Here is a 15,236-nt window from a genome sequence, read left to right on the forward strand (position 1 = left end):
AACAGCCCCAGCAGACATACATGGATCATACATCCATCCTTAGGACCCTAAATAGCATACATGGTGTGTGTGGTGGTGGATGACTGATTAGACTTCGGCTGGGTGAAGCGGCACTCCTCAAAGGAGTGCTGTGACCTGTCAGGAGGCAGCAGCACCTGCTCTGACTGCAACCAAGGGCTCCAACCCTGCAATAAACCGGTTCTATACATTATTCCGGTGTCCCGGTGGCAGAGGACCCCAGTAAGCCCATCTAGGGGGGCGTGTGGCAGGGATCAACTGTTCCAGAATAATACAGCCCCGAAGCACGGCGGCCATTCGAGAATGCATCGTCTGAGTGAGCCAAATGAACACGGATAACAAGCGGTGCTCTGCGGCGTTCCGAGGCGTTCCGCGGCGTTCCGAGGTGCAGTGTTAGCCGACAGGTGCCGGCAGGAGTTCTGTGCAGCAGAGGTTCATCAGTATTGTTGATGGTGTGTGCGTGCTGCGCGCGTGTGTGCGTGTCTGACGTGCAGTAGGCCTGTCAGGGAAGAAGGTGTAGCATGAGTTGTGTTAACGAATGCTGGAGAGGAGGCGGGGGGGGGGGGGGGGGGGGGGGGGGGGGAACGAGGACCTAGGCTTCTTTTCCTTCATTAGTGGAGCTGAGTAGAGGCTCCCTTTTGATTCGGTTTAAGCTGGTATTATTCATGGAGGAGAAGAGAGTACAATGTCTTCTGTAGTTGGAGCCGTTAGAAGTGGTGTAAAGCGACGTGTGAATTGTAATATCGGGCTGAGTAGACGTACATGTACCGTATCCTCCAATTATTCATGTGACAAAAGAGTGAAGAAATCCGGCTGTGAATCTATGGACAGAGAAGGGAAAGACTGCTCATAAAACAACATAAAAATGAGTTGGATGGAATCTATCGCCTGCTGTGTGTGTGTGTGTGTGTGTGTGTGTGTGTGTGTGTGTGTGTGTGTGTGTGTGTGTGTGTGTGTGTGTGTGTGTGTGTGTGTGTGTGTGTGTGTGTGTGTGTGTGTGTTGGGTATATGCTTGTTTGCCAGAGGCGAGTGGTGACTTTTGAATTTTTGAATCAGACATGCTGATTTACCCCCCCCCCCCCCCCCCCCCCCCCCATACACACACAAACACACACAAACACACACTCACACAAACAACCCTTTCTATTTCTAGCAATCTAGATTCTAGTAAGGCAATGTCAGTGAGTGGCAATGCTTTTCAAGTGGATTTTTCTTAATTGTGCGTTGGCAACGCCTCCTTCAGCCAAACCGGTTGTATTCTTGAATAGAATATAACAAAACTTCTATTGTAAAAAAAAATGGGATTTTTAACGACGGAGTTGATGTGACGGCCGACAGATGTGTGAAACAGGAGGTTCCGTGGGAATGTGTAACTCAGCTGAGTCCTGACTGGGGGTGACTAGTGGCGCTGTGTCCCATGATTTAAAAGCCGAGGCGAATTCAGCTCCCCCCCCCCCCCCCCCCCCTCCTTCATGAAAGCGGGAGAGATGACAGCGACCACGCGGCGGAGATGCTGAGCACCGGGCAGCATTCCATTTCAGCGTAGACTCGAGTCACATCAAGATCCAAAGTAACCCAGGCAGACGCACAACCGGAGTCAAAATGAAGTAAACTAGAAGGAAAAGAAAAAAGATGTTACAATGTTTTAACACAAATAATGATGGGTAATTAAAAAGTCTTCTTCAAGAAACCCGGGCATGGGTCGCATTCACAGTTTATATAGACTGATCGCAACTGGCGTGTGGATGAGTGCATGCGTGAGTGTGTGTGTGTGCGTTTGCATGCCGTGCATCAATGTGTACGTTTGTGGCTACGTGTGAGCATGCATGCATGCATCATTGTGTGTGTGTGTGTGTGTGTGCGTGTATGCCACGCATGCATGTGTGCATGCGTGCATTCGTCCAGGGGTTGCACAGGCAGACCTGTGAGACGAGAATCCTAGCGTTAAATAGAAGAGCTAGGCCCAGTCCCCACACACCCAGCAGTAGCAGAAGGAAGCTCATCGCGCAGATACAGGCAGGGTTCCATGAGGTATAGGATTCCACAGTGCGAGGGATATCTGCTACCGTACAGCCGGGCTCACGTGGGTTGGAGCTCTCTTGCGTTGTGTAGGGAGGATTAAGGCAACGGGATCTTGGCCGCGGCTGGAGCCAGTTGAGGTGTGTGTGAAGCAGAGGGAAACCGGGGAGAGCTTTCGTCAGCTCATGGAGAGCTGATAGCAGGTATCAGTCAGCGCAGGCTCTCCTGGGTATCTAACAGAACCGGTACATTCTGTCAAAGTGCAGGTCTGCTTAACGGTGTCTTTGAAGAGTTAAATAATCAGGAAATATGTCCAGATATTTACTTGTGTTTCCATAGAAGCAAAGCATTTTATAAACCATAGTTCATGAAAAAAATGGTAAGGACCTCTACTTTGTGCACACCACTTACATATTAAAATATATTTTCTTAATTTAAACACATGGTGTATTTGACCAGTTTCAGAACATTTACACCCAGATACGACATTAACTGCTGTTTTCCGCTAAACAGTGGTCAGGTAATGAATCACCTGGTATTCAGGCCCAGCTGTAAAGCGTACATATTGACAATATAACACAACATATAACCGCTGTGTCGTAACGTATAACTGGTGGTAGGATACTCTCACAGTTTACGTGTAGCTTGCTAGCTGGAGGTAGCAGCAGAGATTCGATCGGATCACGCCGGGAAACCAACAATCATCCGTTTCCCAGGTTCTAAGTTGAACCGCGCCGGCAGAGCCGACTCTTATTCCTTGCGGAACACCGGTTGGAAATGAGTTCACCCCGGAGCGGACCGCACGCTGAGAGCACTCAAACAACCGCGCTGCCACCTTTCAATCTACCACAGTAACGTTTTTGTGCTCGCTCCCTTCATACCACAATCTAGCGGTGTAATTGACATGACAATGACGGCTTTCGCAATGTGTGTTTCCCGCGGAGCCAATGGGGTAACCCGACGCCAGCCGCGACTCAGGGGTAATCGTGTCCTTATGTGGCGTAAAGTGCCGTTGTCCATCTGTGGCTGTGCCGGCGTTCTGTTGTTTCAGGTGAACTTTGAAATTGTTTTACAGATTGTCACTGCTCTAAAACCACAAGCGTCATAATGGATCCGCCAGGCACTTACCTTGTTGCTGCACCCCCGTGGGCGTTCCGATTGGGAACACGGTAAGACGGAGTCATTAGGATGCTAATAAAAACACCAGTCTGGGAGGGAACGCCCAATACGCGCTCTTCAACACTGCAATCTGTGTCACATTATTCAACGCATTATATTAATTGAACAACGTTAGCAGGCAATATGATTCACGGCAAGTGGCAGTAATTAGACCCAATTACATCATGCTATTCATGCTGCGAGGATCAATGAAACAGGACTAGTCAAATGAAAAGGCTTAATAAGAACACAGCCCGGTGGATGGTGGCATTAGTGTGCTGTACGTGATGGGTTCTCTGATGAACCCTATTGACTGTAATAACGGCCCGGGTGTTTCTCATGCTCAGTGCAACACACACAGCCAGTGACTGAGTCAGGCACCCGTGACTACTTTCAATGTAACAATCATCACAGGCCCTGCCTCATGCTGGTAGCTTTGCCGGGATAGCCTACTGTTTTACCCCCAGTGGGGTGTATGACTGTGTGTCTCCGCACAAGGTTTAGTGGGTTTTTCAGCACTAAAAGGGATAGAAAGAAAAGATTATGTTTTTTTTCTATGAACTTCATGCTCGTCCACTGGACTCACCACTTCATCAGAGACCAGGTTGTTCTGCAATATATAAGTGATTGGCCTGCGCTGATTAACACATGCTGTTGATTTTACCTGCATAAAAATCAACAGATGCCGTATTGTATACTGCATATCCATTAATAAATTGTTTCTCTGCCTAGACTTTGTCAGAGAGGCAATGTAAAGATAGTACATCACAAGATTCTCACCATCTTAATGTTCACATGTTACCAAGGTTATATTGTACAGCATGGGTCACCTTGAAATGGCTCTCCTATGAAAGTGATTGCCACTTGACACTTCTTTATGCAATCAACAAGCGATAGATGGATAGAAGAAGAGGGATAAAGAAATAGTGGGGACTGCAAAAGGAGAGTGCAGAAGATGGCCATAATGATCGCTGGAAAGGGGGAAAAAAAACATGAGTGGAGAGAGAGAGAGAGAGAGAGAGAGAGAGAGAGAGAGAGAGAGAGAGAGAGAGAGAGAGAGAGAGAGAGAGAGAGAGAGAGAGAGAGAGAGAGAGAGAGAGAGAGAGAGAGAGAGAGAGATTTTTGGTAACCTACGAGCAGCAAGTCTTGCTTCAAACAGATGCCAAATGGGCTCCAGGGCTTTTGTTACTGTTTGCCTTGTGTGCGCAGGTTGAGTGCCCCTGGCCATGAAATGGAAACCCCCCCCAAAAAAAAATGCTGGACGCAATGACAATGAAATATGCGAACAGAATCTGTAGTTTTCATGCGTGAGCTGGCAAGAAGGTCCCCGCGGCCGGCGAACTCGTTCTGCCGAGCTGTTTAGCATTTCACTACCTCCTCCACCTCTCCATCCTCCTTGCTCTTTCACTTCTGCATATTTCTCCCGCTGCTCTAATGCTCTTTCTGTCTGACGGTGTCGTCCCCCGTACTTGATACGTAACACCTCTCGACCTCCTCGCACACCTTGTCTCTCCCTCTTCCCCGTCTCCTGTCTGCCCTCCTTTAGATTTAGACTCCTCCCTCTTCTGTCCATTTCTGTCTTTATAATCCTACTTTATTTCCCTTTTTTTTTTAGTTTTGCCTTTCCCCAATTTTGGAATACTTAACCCACATTTGTGTATGTTTTCATTTAACAGTCACCGTGACTACAGCCTCCAACTTTAACCAGATAGGTGCCCTGAGCCTCAAGTGTGGTCATTATTTATAATAATTCTTCAAGTTCATTTGTTTTGGTGTAATTTCTGGAGTGTTTTGTAGCGATAACACAGATTCCTCTGAGGCGGTCTGATGTGAGTTTACATCAGGCACCCTGCCGTGCGTTGAAGGAGAGCATTGTTTCATTCTCTATTGAATTCACGCTAACTTTCTTAATGTTCAAACGGCTGCCTTCGTCTCTTGTGATATGCTAAATTGCTGAGAAACGCGACCTTGCTTTGAAAGATGGATCAACCCGTTCTCTTTCTCGTAGCCTCGCTTCTCTCAACTCCCCCTCGGCTCTCTGGGGTGCCCTTATCCCTTTTTGTCATCAGTCCCTTTTGCATTGCATGTTCACCCCCCTCTCTCCTTATTCCACGGTGGCTTTTGAACTGTGATTGACTTACTTGCCTTGAACTTACTCACCTCCTTACTTGGTTACTTTTTCTATCGACCTTATTAACCTACTGACTCTCTTAGGACTCCTTAGATAACTTACTAACTTGCTTAAGTTACATACCTTACAACATACTTAGCCAACTCAACTACTTACATGCTGGTTTAATTAGGTTTAAAGTCACTTCACAAAGTCACTAGTCTACCGCAACTTATTTTCTGTACTCTTACTACATACTGTAGCTGTGTACCCCAGTTAAGAGTTCATGGAAAAAAAAGAAGACGAGAACAAATTGTTTTGTGATGAAGAATTTGACAAGGAAAAGCGACTTACAGTAAGTACATTTGTCAAATGAAAGAGAAACAAGAATATATATCGCTGTCGCAACAGTAAGGACGTTCAGAGAACCAATTGCCACGCACTAACAATTGCTAGGTTAACCCATTCCCCATATACAACAAAGATAGGTAGAATCAGATTCTACACAATGCTGAATACTATTTTTAACTGCAAGGACGCACAACATACATACTATCAGAAGTCCCTCTCTCTCTCCTGTCCCCACTAAACCCATGCAACTGAAACGGACATCGCTCTCTCTATGCATGCTGGGAGAATCTCCAAGGTCACTCCCCCATAAAACCCGAGCACCCATCCCTCCCCCGTCTCCACCTACGCTACCATACCTCCCGCTGTGTCCTCCACCACCACCTCCTTGCTGCCGTAGGTCTGTCCACTCTAACGCGGGGGTCAAACACCATCACATAATAAAGGGAGTCAAACAGAATTCAATCTTAAATCCAAAAGGTCATTTATTTGAGGTGGTACCAAACAAGGCGAAACAAATGTCTAGGGATCATTAGTTTAAATGGGGCAAGAATTAGATAAAGCAAAGTGCCCGTAGGAAAGAGTAAAGCAGTAGAGTGTCTGCTTCAACCGAGGGGGTGCCTACCTGAAGGAGAGTGAACCTGCCTTAATAACCCCACCCCCAGTACTCAGGTGTGGTCAATTAGGTTGTTATCATGCTGAGGCCTGGCCCTGCCCTTGTAGTGGCAGTGTCACGACCCTCACGTGTGCAGGTGGTCGTGATTAAGATTCAGACCCGGGATTCCGCGAGGTCATTTTCAACTCTTTTACGCCGCGTTCACACTGCACACGTCCGTCGACGGACGACAGGGGGCGTGTCTGTCGTATGGGTAACGCGATCTGATTGGCCAGGAGAAGTTGCATGAAAAGTTGAAAATTTCTCCACTTTTTGACCCCCCCCCCCCCCCCCCCAGGGTGAGGACGTTCCCCAAGGAGTCGGCGCTGCTGGGGCGGGACACGGTGCGGGCGCTCATGCACTACGCGCTCAAGGTGTGGAGCGACATCGCGCCGCTCAACTTCCACGAGGTGGCGGGCAGCGACGCCGACATCCAGATCGACTTCACCAAGGCGGACCACGACGACGGCTACCCCTTCGACGGGCCGGGGGGCACCGTGGCCCACGCCTTCTTCCCCGGCGAGCGCTTCACGGCCGGTGACACGCACTTTGACGACGACGAGGCCTGGACCTTCAGGTCCCCAGGTGAGCTTGGGTTAGGATGGTGTGTGTGTGTGTGTGTGTCTGGGTGTGTATGTGGGTGGGTGTCTGGGTGGGAGGGGTGTGTGTTTGTGTGTGTCTGGGTGGGAGGGGTGTGTGTTTGTGTGTGTCTGGGTGGGAGGGGTGTGTGTTTGTGTGTGTCTGGGTGGGAGGGGTGTGTGTTTGTGTGTGTCTGGGTGGGAGGGGTGTGTGGATTTGGGTGGGTGGATGTGCGTCTTCCGGTGGGTGGGTCGGACTGTGTGTGTTTGTGTGTATCTGGCCGGGAGGGGTGTGTGGTCGGGAATGTATGGCTGGGTGTATTTGTCTTTGTGTGTGTGTGTGTGTGTGTGTGTGTGTGTGTGTGTGTGTGTGTGTGTGTGTGTGTGTGTGTGTGTGTGTGTGTGTGTGTGTGTGTGTGTGTGTGTGTGTGTCTGTGTGTGCACAGACACAGACTGTGTTTCATCAATCTTAAACATATTTGTCTGACTGTCTGACTCTCATCCTGTCACTTTGTGAGAAATCAAGAATAAAGACTGACAGGGAGAGATTTGTGCATGCATGCATGCGTGTGTGTGTCTACCTACACTTAGAGTGTGTGTGTGTGTGTGTGTGTGTGTGTGTGTGTGTGTGTGTGTGTGTGTGTGTGTGTGTGTGTGTGTGTGTGTGTGGGTGTGGGTGTCTTGGGGGTGGCAGTGTTGAAGGATGAAGCCGAACCAAAGAGTGTCAGGAATTGACCCGAAGAACTCCCACAGACTTCTGAAGTGGTCTGAAGCATGAGGCACAGACGGAGGGAAGTGGTCAGAACAGTACAAATCAAAGTGGAAATAGATGTCGAAAAATTGTCTGGAGTCTGTTCCTTCAAAGCTTTACGAATCAAACGTAGCACACTAGCTGTCAGCCGAAACGTCCAACTCGTGTTCCTTCTCTCAGCTCATCGTCTGAATACTTGAATCTATTCTTACGTATATGTATTAATGTTTTAATATTCCATACATTCAACCTAGCTAATCTAGGTTGTGATGAATTCCGTCTTCTCTTGACTTCGAATCTTTCCATCTGTCCACCGTCTGTCCTTTATAATTAGAAAAAAATAAACTTAATCTAGCCGTATTCAAACTTCTGATTATAAAAGTAAACCTCTCAGAGATACAGAGTCTCTGGAGGTTTATTTCCAAATAAAAACAAAGGAGGTATCAGCAAGCAAGGCATGGCTGAGCCTTTTAATTACAAATGAATTTGCTTTTCGGTCCAGACAATATAAATTAATGTCTGCATTCCAGGTTTATCGGCAACATTAAATTAAGTCACTTAATTAGGCATAGTGCTTACAAAAATGTTGATCTTTTGCTGAAACTACATTTTCCTAAAAGCTTCATAGTAGATGATGTGCTTTAGTTAACGTGTGAAAGGAGAACCAAAACAGTTTTCATTAGACATCTTGCTCCCTATAAGTTAAACAAACGTTGTTGCATGCACACCTTCTCATGGGCGGATTTGGTTACCCGGTACCTGCTTATGAAGCGTTGACGTGACACACCTGTCAGAAGTAGCAGAGAGCCGGTTTGGTTCTCCTTTTAATGGAGGTAGAGAGAGACCAACAGGAGTCTACTGGACCAGCATGTGAATGCAAGACCTAATGTTGTCAGCGTCACCACGACTACACTAACCTTGTTTGTTGTATATCATTATGTTATTTGTGAAGATGCTCACAGATCTCAACTCCCCTCACAAAGTTTTAGCTCTCCGTACCTCACCAATCTCCTCTCAGCTCCCCTCCCATCAGCTCTCCTTCCCCCTTTGTTTCACCTCCCCTCTCCCTCCCAGCCTCTCTTCATTTCTCCTCCCCTCCCCTCTCCTCTCCTCCCCTCCCCTCTCCTCCCCTCACCTCTCCTCCCTTCCCATCATCCCACCTCCCCTCACCTCTCCTTCCCCCCCTGATGTCACCTCCCCTCTCCCTCCCCTCCTCGCTTCATCACCTTCCCCCTCCTCTCCTCCCCTCCCCTCCCCTCCCCTCCCTCTCCTCCCCTTGTCACCTCACTGCACTTCATCTCATCTCACCCCGGAGAGGAGAACTGTCCGGTATCCCAGAGAGCCGTGTGGTAAACTTAATTTACCGCCTGTTGCCGCCCCGCAAACGTCTCCCAGCCGCCAAGGTGAAAGGGGAGAGGTCAGAGTGCGCTGCTGAAACGTGCTCCCGGTGGTGTTAGGGGATCCGGTTTCCCAGCTCCCATTTCAGCAACCGATGCCGCAATGGCGTCCTGCAATGAGGTTCCCTGGGTTGTGTTTGACACCCACTACATCACCCTCGTGTCAAAAAGGGTATGGGCGTTGGGGGGGCCGTGTGTAGGGGTGGGGGCGGGGGGGGGGGCATCAGCCTGCCAGACTACCCACAGCTGGGGGGGGGGGGGGGCAATGTTGGGGCCTTAACCTCCCCTCGTCCCCACCACTGCTGCCTGTCAAGGTTGTAGACCCTGCGTCACGGGACAGCCCCGTCTGCTCCAATTAGACCCCCATCTGGTCAAGACCCAGACGGGGGGGGAGACGGAGCAGAGACAGCCGGGGGGGGTGGTGCCTCTGCGCGGGTTCTGCCTTCTGTGTGCGAGGTGTTTGGCTTGCTGATAGACAGGTGTCCCGGGGCCTGGCTCCTAAGGGGTGGGGGCTGGAACGATGGAGAGGCGCTGGAGGTGAACGGTGGAGTTTAGTGGGGGAAGGAGAGGCGAGACTTTAATAATGAAAGTCGATCCAGACGGCCGGAGGTGAGAAGGACTTGCTCTGGAAGTCGAGCGGATCCAGACTTTCATATTGGTAGATCCATATTTTAATTTCCTGACGTATGAATCTATGAATGATGACTCAATGACTTGTTGCAAAGTTATTCAAGGGAAACTTTGAAAAGGAGCCCTGCAAAAGCGAGTACAAAGTTGTGCTTCTAATAAGGTCATATGACCTTATTATCGCACCCTCTGTGTTCGGGATGCATCGTAGATTAAAGAGTCTAGTTTCTACTGGTGGATTTACGTCAGACCAGTTATGTTGTTTCGTCTCTCCAGGAGCAAGACATGGAATAAGCTGATAACATTATCAGTTTTTTCTAGTTATGCTTAGTTAGCTTGTTATCACATACATCACAAAGTGTTTACATTGCTGTCGGTTTTTAAACGATGACACACGATCTTGAGATGATAAAAACATATTCAGCTAATGTTAGTAGCTTGAGAAGGAGGAATGTTTCATACAAATGCACCTCTACGTGAATACTTTAAACATGAAATGTACCGTTGATTCTCAGTATGACCTTAAATGAAGGAACTCCAAGGCCATGCTTAATCAGTGTATAGTTAGTGTTCTATTGTTACTGGGCATTTGGAGCAAGGCCAGCCCAATGTTAAATGACCCATTTAGCCAAACAGCCAGCGGGTTGACTTGATGGCTAGTGTCCAATGGAATTAATTTAATTTAACCATTCTACTTTAATTGAAAAGACATTCAAATCAAACTCTCAATAAAACCCATCCTGGCATCCAAGTTCCATGTTGCTGAGAGCTTGATGGAAAAAAGATTCTTTCCTGAGTTTCTTTCCTGAGTCATTTATGATAGATACATCCTAAATGAAAATTAACAAATAGGGTAGTGATTGGTACTTGATGATAATTTGTGCAGTTTAATATATTGATACATCCTACATGCAAATCAACCAATAGGGTGTTGAATGGTACTTGATGATTTGTGCAGTAGTGCCCCCCCCCCCCCCCCCCCACAAACAAATATTTTTTTCATCTGTGTGCTGATGATCACCCTCGCTCCTTGGGTAACAATCTTGTCTTTTTTATAAACAATTAGATATCTACAAATAGAGCAGAGATGAAGAGAATCTCTGATTGATTTTGACTTGAGCGGTTAGTCCCCAAATGTGAATCACCCACTGTATCTACAGCATCTGTTATAGCACACAATGATTACGGCTGTCAAAAAAAACTGATAAGATCTGTTGCTGCTGAAAACATATTGCATCGCTAGTACTTTGTAGCTTCCTTATTGTGTGTGTGTGTGTGTGTGTGTGTGTGTGTGTGTGTGTGTGTGTGTGTGTGTGTGTGTGTGTGTGTGTGTGTGTGTGTGTGTGTGTGTGTGTGTGTGTCTGTGTCTGTGTCTGTGTTTGTATGTGTGCACGTGTATGTGTGTCTCTCTTTCTCTCTCTCTCCCTCTTGTGAGTGAGGCCTGAGCGCTACCATGCCGACGAGGTTCAAAACAGGAAGCCATGCTCCCTTTCTCCTTGCAGGTGTCTCTCTGCTCTGACCTCTACCTGCGCCTTGTGCTCCTGTGTATTTCAGCTGCTAGGGCCACACCCGCCTGTCCCCCGTTCCCCTCTGTTTCTTTCTTGATCTCCGGCACGATGTGGTCTCCCTAGCCCAAGGAGCCAAGCTAAAGGCTCACAGCAAGCCCAGGCTTGAGCCCAAACCACCAAGGGGGACAATAAGCTAGCAAACCGTAACACGCCGGCACACCAGCTCTGTTTTTGGAACGTCTGAATGAAATCTCCTAAAGCCACAGGTTTCGTGCTGCTTCAAAGAGCCCAGACAAACGAGGTTCCCTACAGCTTTCCTCGTGTTGCTGTTTGTCCGGGCTGTGGACATATCTGCTCTAAGACCTTAAAGGTGTTTCGTTTTGATTGGTTGTGTCCGACCTCATTACCATGGTTATCTCACCTGACACCTTGTCCGTGTCTGGCAAATCGAACCTGGGAGCCTGCCATGCCTCTTGGCTTTCAAGCATATATAGATGAGTTTGAGATTCAAGATGATTCATTGTACATCCTTTACCAGCACGATGATGGTAGTAGTAGTAGTGTTGAAACCATTATCCATACATTATCCATGTGCTACTTTAAAGTGCCATTGAACCCAATATTCTATTTTTTGTTTTGAACGTCTCCTTTGATTTTTTTTTTTTTAACAAAAATAAGGAAAAAACAGTGAAAATCCACAAGTGCGTCCCACTCTGCACCGACTCCCTTCTCTCTGTTACCCCTCGACGGGACAACATGGTGCTTCGACGCCAACTGTGTTTCCCTCCACCAAGGTGTGTGTGGATGCGTGGAGCTCCGCTTGGGGAGGGGTTAATGCTGGCTGAGTCCGACACTTACAGTATAACGCAATGGTGTGTGGTGCGTTTCGTCTTACGACATCACTCATTATAACAATCTTACCCAACGACGCATGCTAGATAAAAATAAGGATTGCAAAGTTGCCATCAGACATAACCATGAGTGTAGCTCGTCCACCCTGTCTAGAACCCTCTCACCTTGTGAGACAGCTGGATTCGCAAGATTTAGATCAAATACTGCTTAACAACCTGTTTTCTTTAGCACATTATGATGGAAAGCAAATACATTATCACCTTTCAATTTATTGCATCCCTGTTCAGATTTGGGTGAACAGGGACATTAATTTACTTTGTGATTTATTCCAGTACAATACTTCAAATAAGGACTAAAATTCAAATATTTGATTCTCCCTCCCTCCCTCCCTCTCTCTCTGTCTCTCTGTTTGTCGTGTCTCTCTATCTGTCGTGTCTCTCTATCTGTCGGTGTCTCTCTATCTGTCTTTGTCTCTCTATCTGTCTGTCTGTCTGTCTGTCTGTCTGTCTGTCTGTCTGTCTGTCTGTCTGTCTGTCTGTCTGTCTGTCTGTCTGTCTGTCTGTCTGTCTGTCTGTCTGTCTGTCTGTCTGTCTGTCTGTCTGTCTGTCTGTCTGTCTGTGTGTGTCTCTCCCTCTCTCTCTCTCTCTCTCCCTCCAGACACCCACGGCATGGACCTGTTTGCGGTGGCCGTCCACGAGTTTGGCCACGCCATCGGGCTGGTCCACACCTCGGCCCTGGAGTCCATCATGAGGCCGTACTACCAGGGGCCCGTGGGAGACCCCCTGAAGTACGACCTGCCCTACGAAGACAAGGTCCGCGTCTGGCAGCTCTACGGTACGCAAAGTATCCCCACACTGCCTGAGAAGGAGGTGACATCTGTACTTTCTTGAAGTGACTCTCGAATACAGAAACACAGAAACACGTGGACTGCACATACTTTCAGCTCGTAACGTACTTGCGTTTGATCGGGTTTTTCCTTTGCTTCACATTTTTCAGACCAGTGTTTCTCAAACCTTTCCTACTAGTGTACTAAGATACATTTCAGCTGAATGCCCCCTTTACTGGCACAAAACATTTTTGCGAGCAAAAATATTTATAGAACATAAATAATAAATGTGTGTTCTATTTGGAAGTGCAAACATGAACATTAAAAGGGTGCAAATATTCTTAATTTAGCTTTCAGAATTGAAACTTGCTCTGGGGGGAAAAAAGGATGTATCTATATTTTGTTTCTGGGTACCACCTGCAGTACTCCAAAGTACCCCCATTTGACAACCAATGATTTTGACAATAGTCAAAAGACAGAATCATGTATTTTACAATGATAAGGGAAACAAAGTAAACTGATCAAAGAGTTAACAAATTGCCCACCAAGTCAAATAAACGAATAAATCATAAAGGCCTAAAGAAATATAGGAGAGCGCGGCATCTCTAGAGATTTACCTTGTCCAATCACCGAGCGTGATTTAAGAGCGGATTGGACAGTATTGACACATCCATCATAACCACAACAGGGATTTGTTTGCGCTATGCAATACAAATAAGTGGAACTATTTCAATGTTTGCCAAGGAACCCAGCGTTATCATTCATCAGTCTCTCTCCAGTGGAAATACGTGAAGTGAATATATGAAGTTTGTATTTTTGTTTTGGATGAGCACATGCATCGCCAGCTTTCAACAACTATAAGTAAGCACGGTGCCTTTGTCATACAATAGCCACAGACGGCTATACGTTAATAGCGAGCGGTCGAGTTTCACAACGCTACCTTGCGATTCTTTGTTGCCCTTCTTTGGCCAATCTTCGGTCTGAAAAACCAAACGACAGCTGTTTACTGCTCAAAGTCTCAAGCAGTTGTTTTAAAATACCAAATTATAGTACGGCATCATTTTGGCAGCCACTGAATCACTTTATATGTAAAAATCTTTATATTCCCTCGCTTCAGAATTAAGAGTGTGCTTGATTTGGTATCGGAAACCGCTGGAGTCGGCAGACTCCGCTAATATGGCTTCTTATAATGACAACAAAGTGAAGAGGGTTTCTAAAAGGATTACAATTATTTTGTATCTCATTGACTTTAAAATACTGCCTTACTTGAGACTTTCAATTGAACATAATAATGTTATTTTTGTATAATTTTACTGGTTGGCCTTGGAACAGGCAAATATTTTCATGAGTGCCTGTAGCTACTCTCAGACTTTTTAATGTGGTTGGTTCAATTATTATTACGTTTGTCTCTCCCCTATAGTGCCTCCTCTATATTATGTTCGATCCAGACTTGTAGGCTATCTATCAGTTGAAAACCACAATCAAAATGATTTGATTATATAATTGTGCAGTCTGCCGGCTTTTGAGTCTAACGGCCACCTGTCTTTGTGTTAGTGTTCTTCTCCTAATGCTCCTCTGACCCCCCGTTGGGTTTCTCTTAAGCTCTTTATTTTACAACACCCTGACAGCATAATGTTGATCCACACACAAACATACACACCAACAACACAGCTGAGAAGAGAACATTGTCTTCCTGCTCACAAGAACTTACATACACCAAAAACACACACACACACACAAAGAATCGGAACACTACACACACACACCCACAAACACAATCACACACACAAACAGAGAAACACACACAATATAGAAGAACATGGACCGGAAGTCTCTCCTCTCTGAGTAGGAAGTAGGGATGAATGAGGATTGATTTAATGAGCACAGCTGTAGAAATATGGTTGGAAAGCTTTAAGGTTTCATTGTTCCTTCCTTGTGGCGTTGGGGCTGCTTAATGCAGAACACCTCAGAGTGAGAGAGAGACCTTCAGAGATGAGGAGGCTAATGAGAGAAAGAGACAGAGACAGAGACAGAGACAGAGAGAGAGAGAGAGAGAGAGAGAGAGAGAGAGAGAGAGAGAGAGAGAGAGAGAGAGAGAGAGAGAGAGAGAGAGAGAGAGAGAGAGAGAGAGAGAGAGAGACCTTCAGAGCTTTCAGTAATGAGAGAGAGAAAGACCTTCAGAGATGAGGATTCTCATTGATCAGGTCTGGATGCTATCTTCAGAGAGAGAGAGAGAGAGAGAGCGCGAGAGAGCGCGAGAGAGAGAGAGAGAGAGAGAGAGAGAGAGAGAGAGAGAGAGAGAGAGAGAGAGAGAGAGAGAGAGAGAGAGAGAGAGAGAGAGAGAGAGAGAAAAGATGACTATACAGAGCTTTATAGAGCTAAATTTGAG

At 46.8% G+C, this 15,236-nt stretch overlaps 1 protein-coding gene across 1 annotated transcript in view; it reads left to right on the forward strand.

The window, feature by feature from the left end:
• Positions 1 to 15,236, forward strand: part of LOC130381274 (matrix metalloproteinase-17-like) — a 65,184-nt gene that overhangs the window by 37,842 nt on the left and 12,106 nt on the right. The window contains exons 4-5 of the mRNA XM_056588770.1: positions 6,607 to 6,893; positions 12,679 to 12,855. Of these exons, the coding sequence (XP_056444745.1) occupies positions 6,607 to 6,893; positions 12,679 to 12,855 (464 nt within the window). The remainder of the gene's footprint in view (positions 1 to 6,606; positions 6,894 to 12,678; positions 12,856 to 15,236) is intronic.

This window comes from Gadus chalcogrammus, chromosome 4 (assembly GCF_026213295.1).
Source record: "Gadus chalcogrammus isolate NIFS_2021 chromosome 4, NIFS_Gcha_1.0, whole genome shotgun sequence".
NCBI classification, from domain to species: domain Eukaryota; kingdom Metazoa; phylum Chordata; class Actinopteri; order Gadiformes; family Gadidae; genus Gadus; species Gadus chalcogrammus.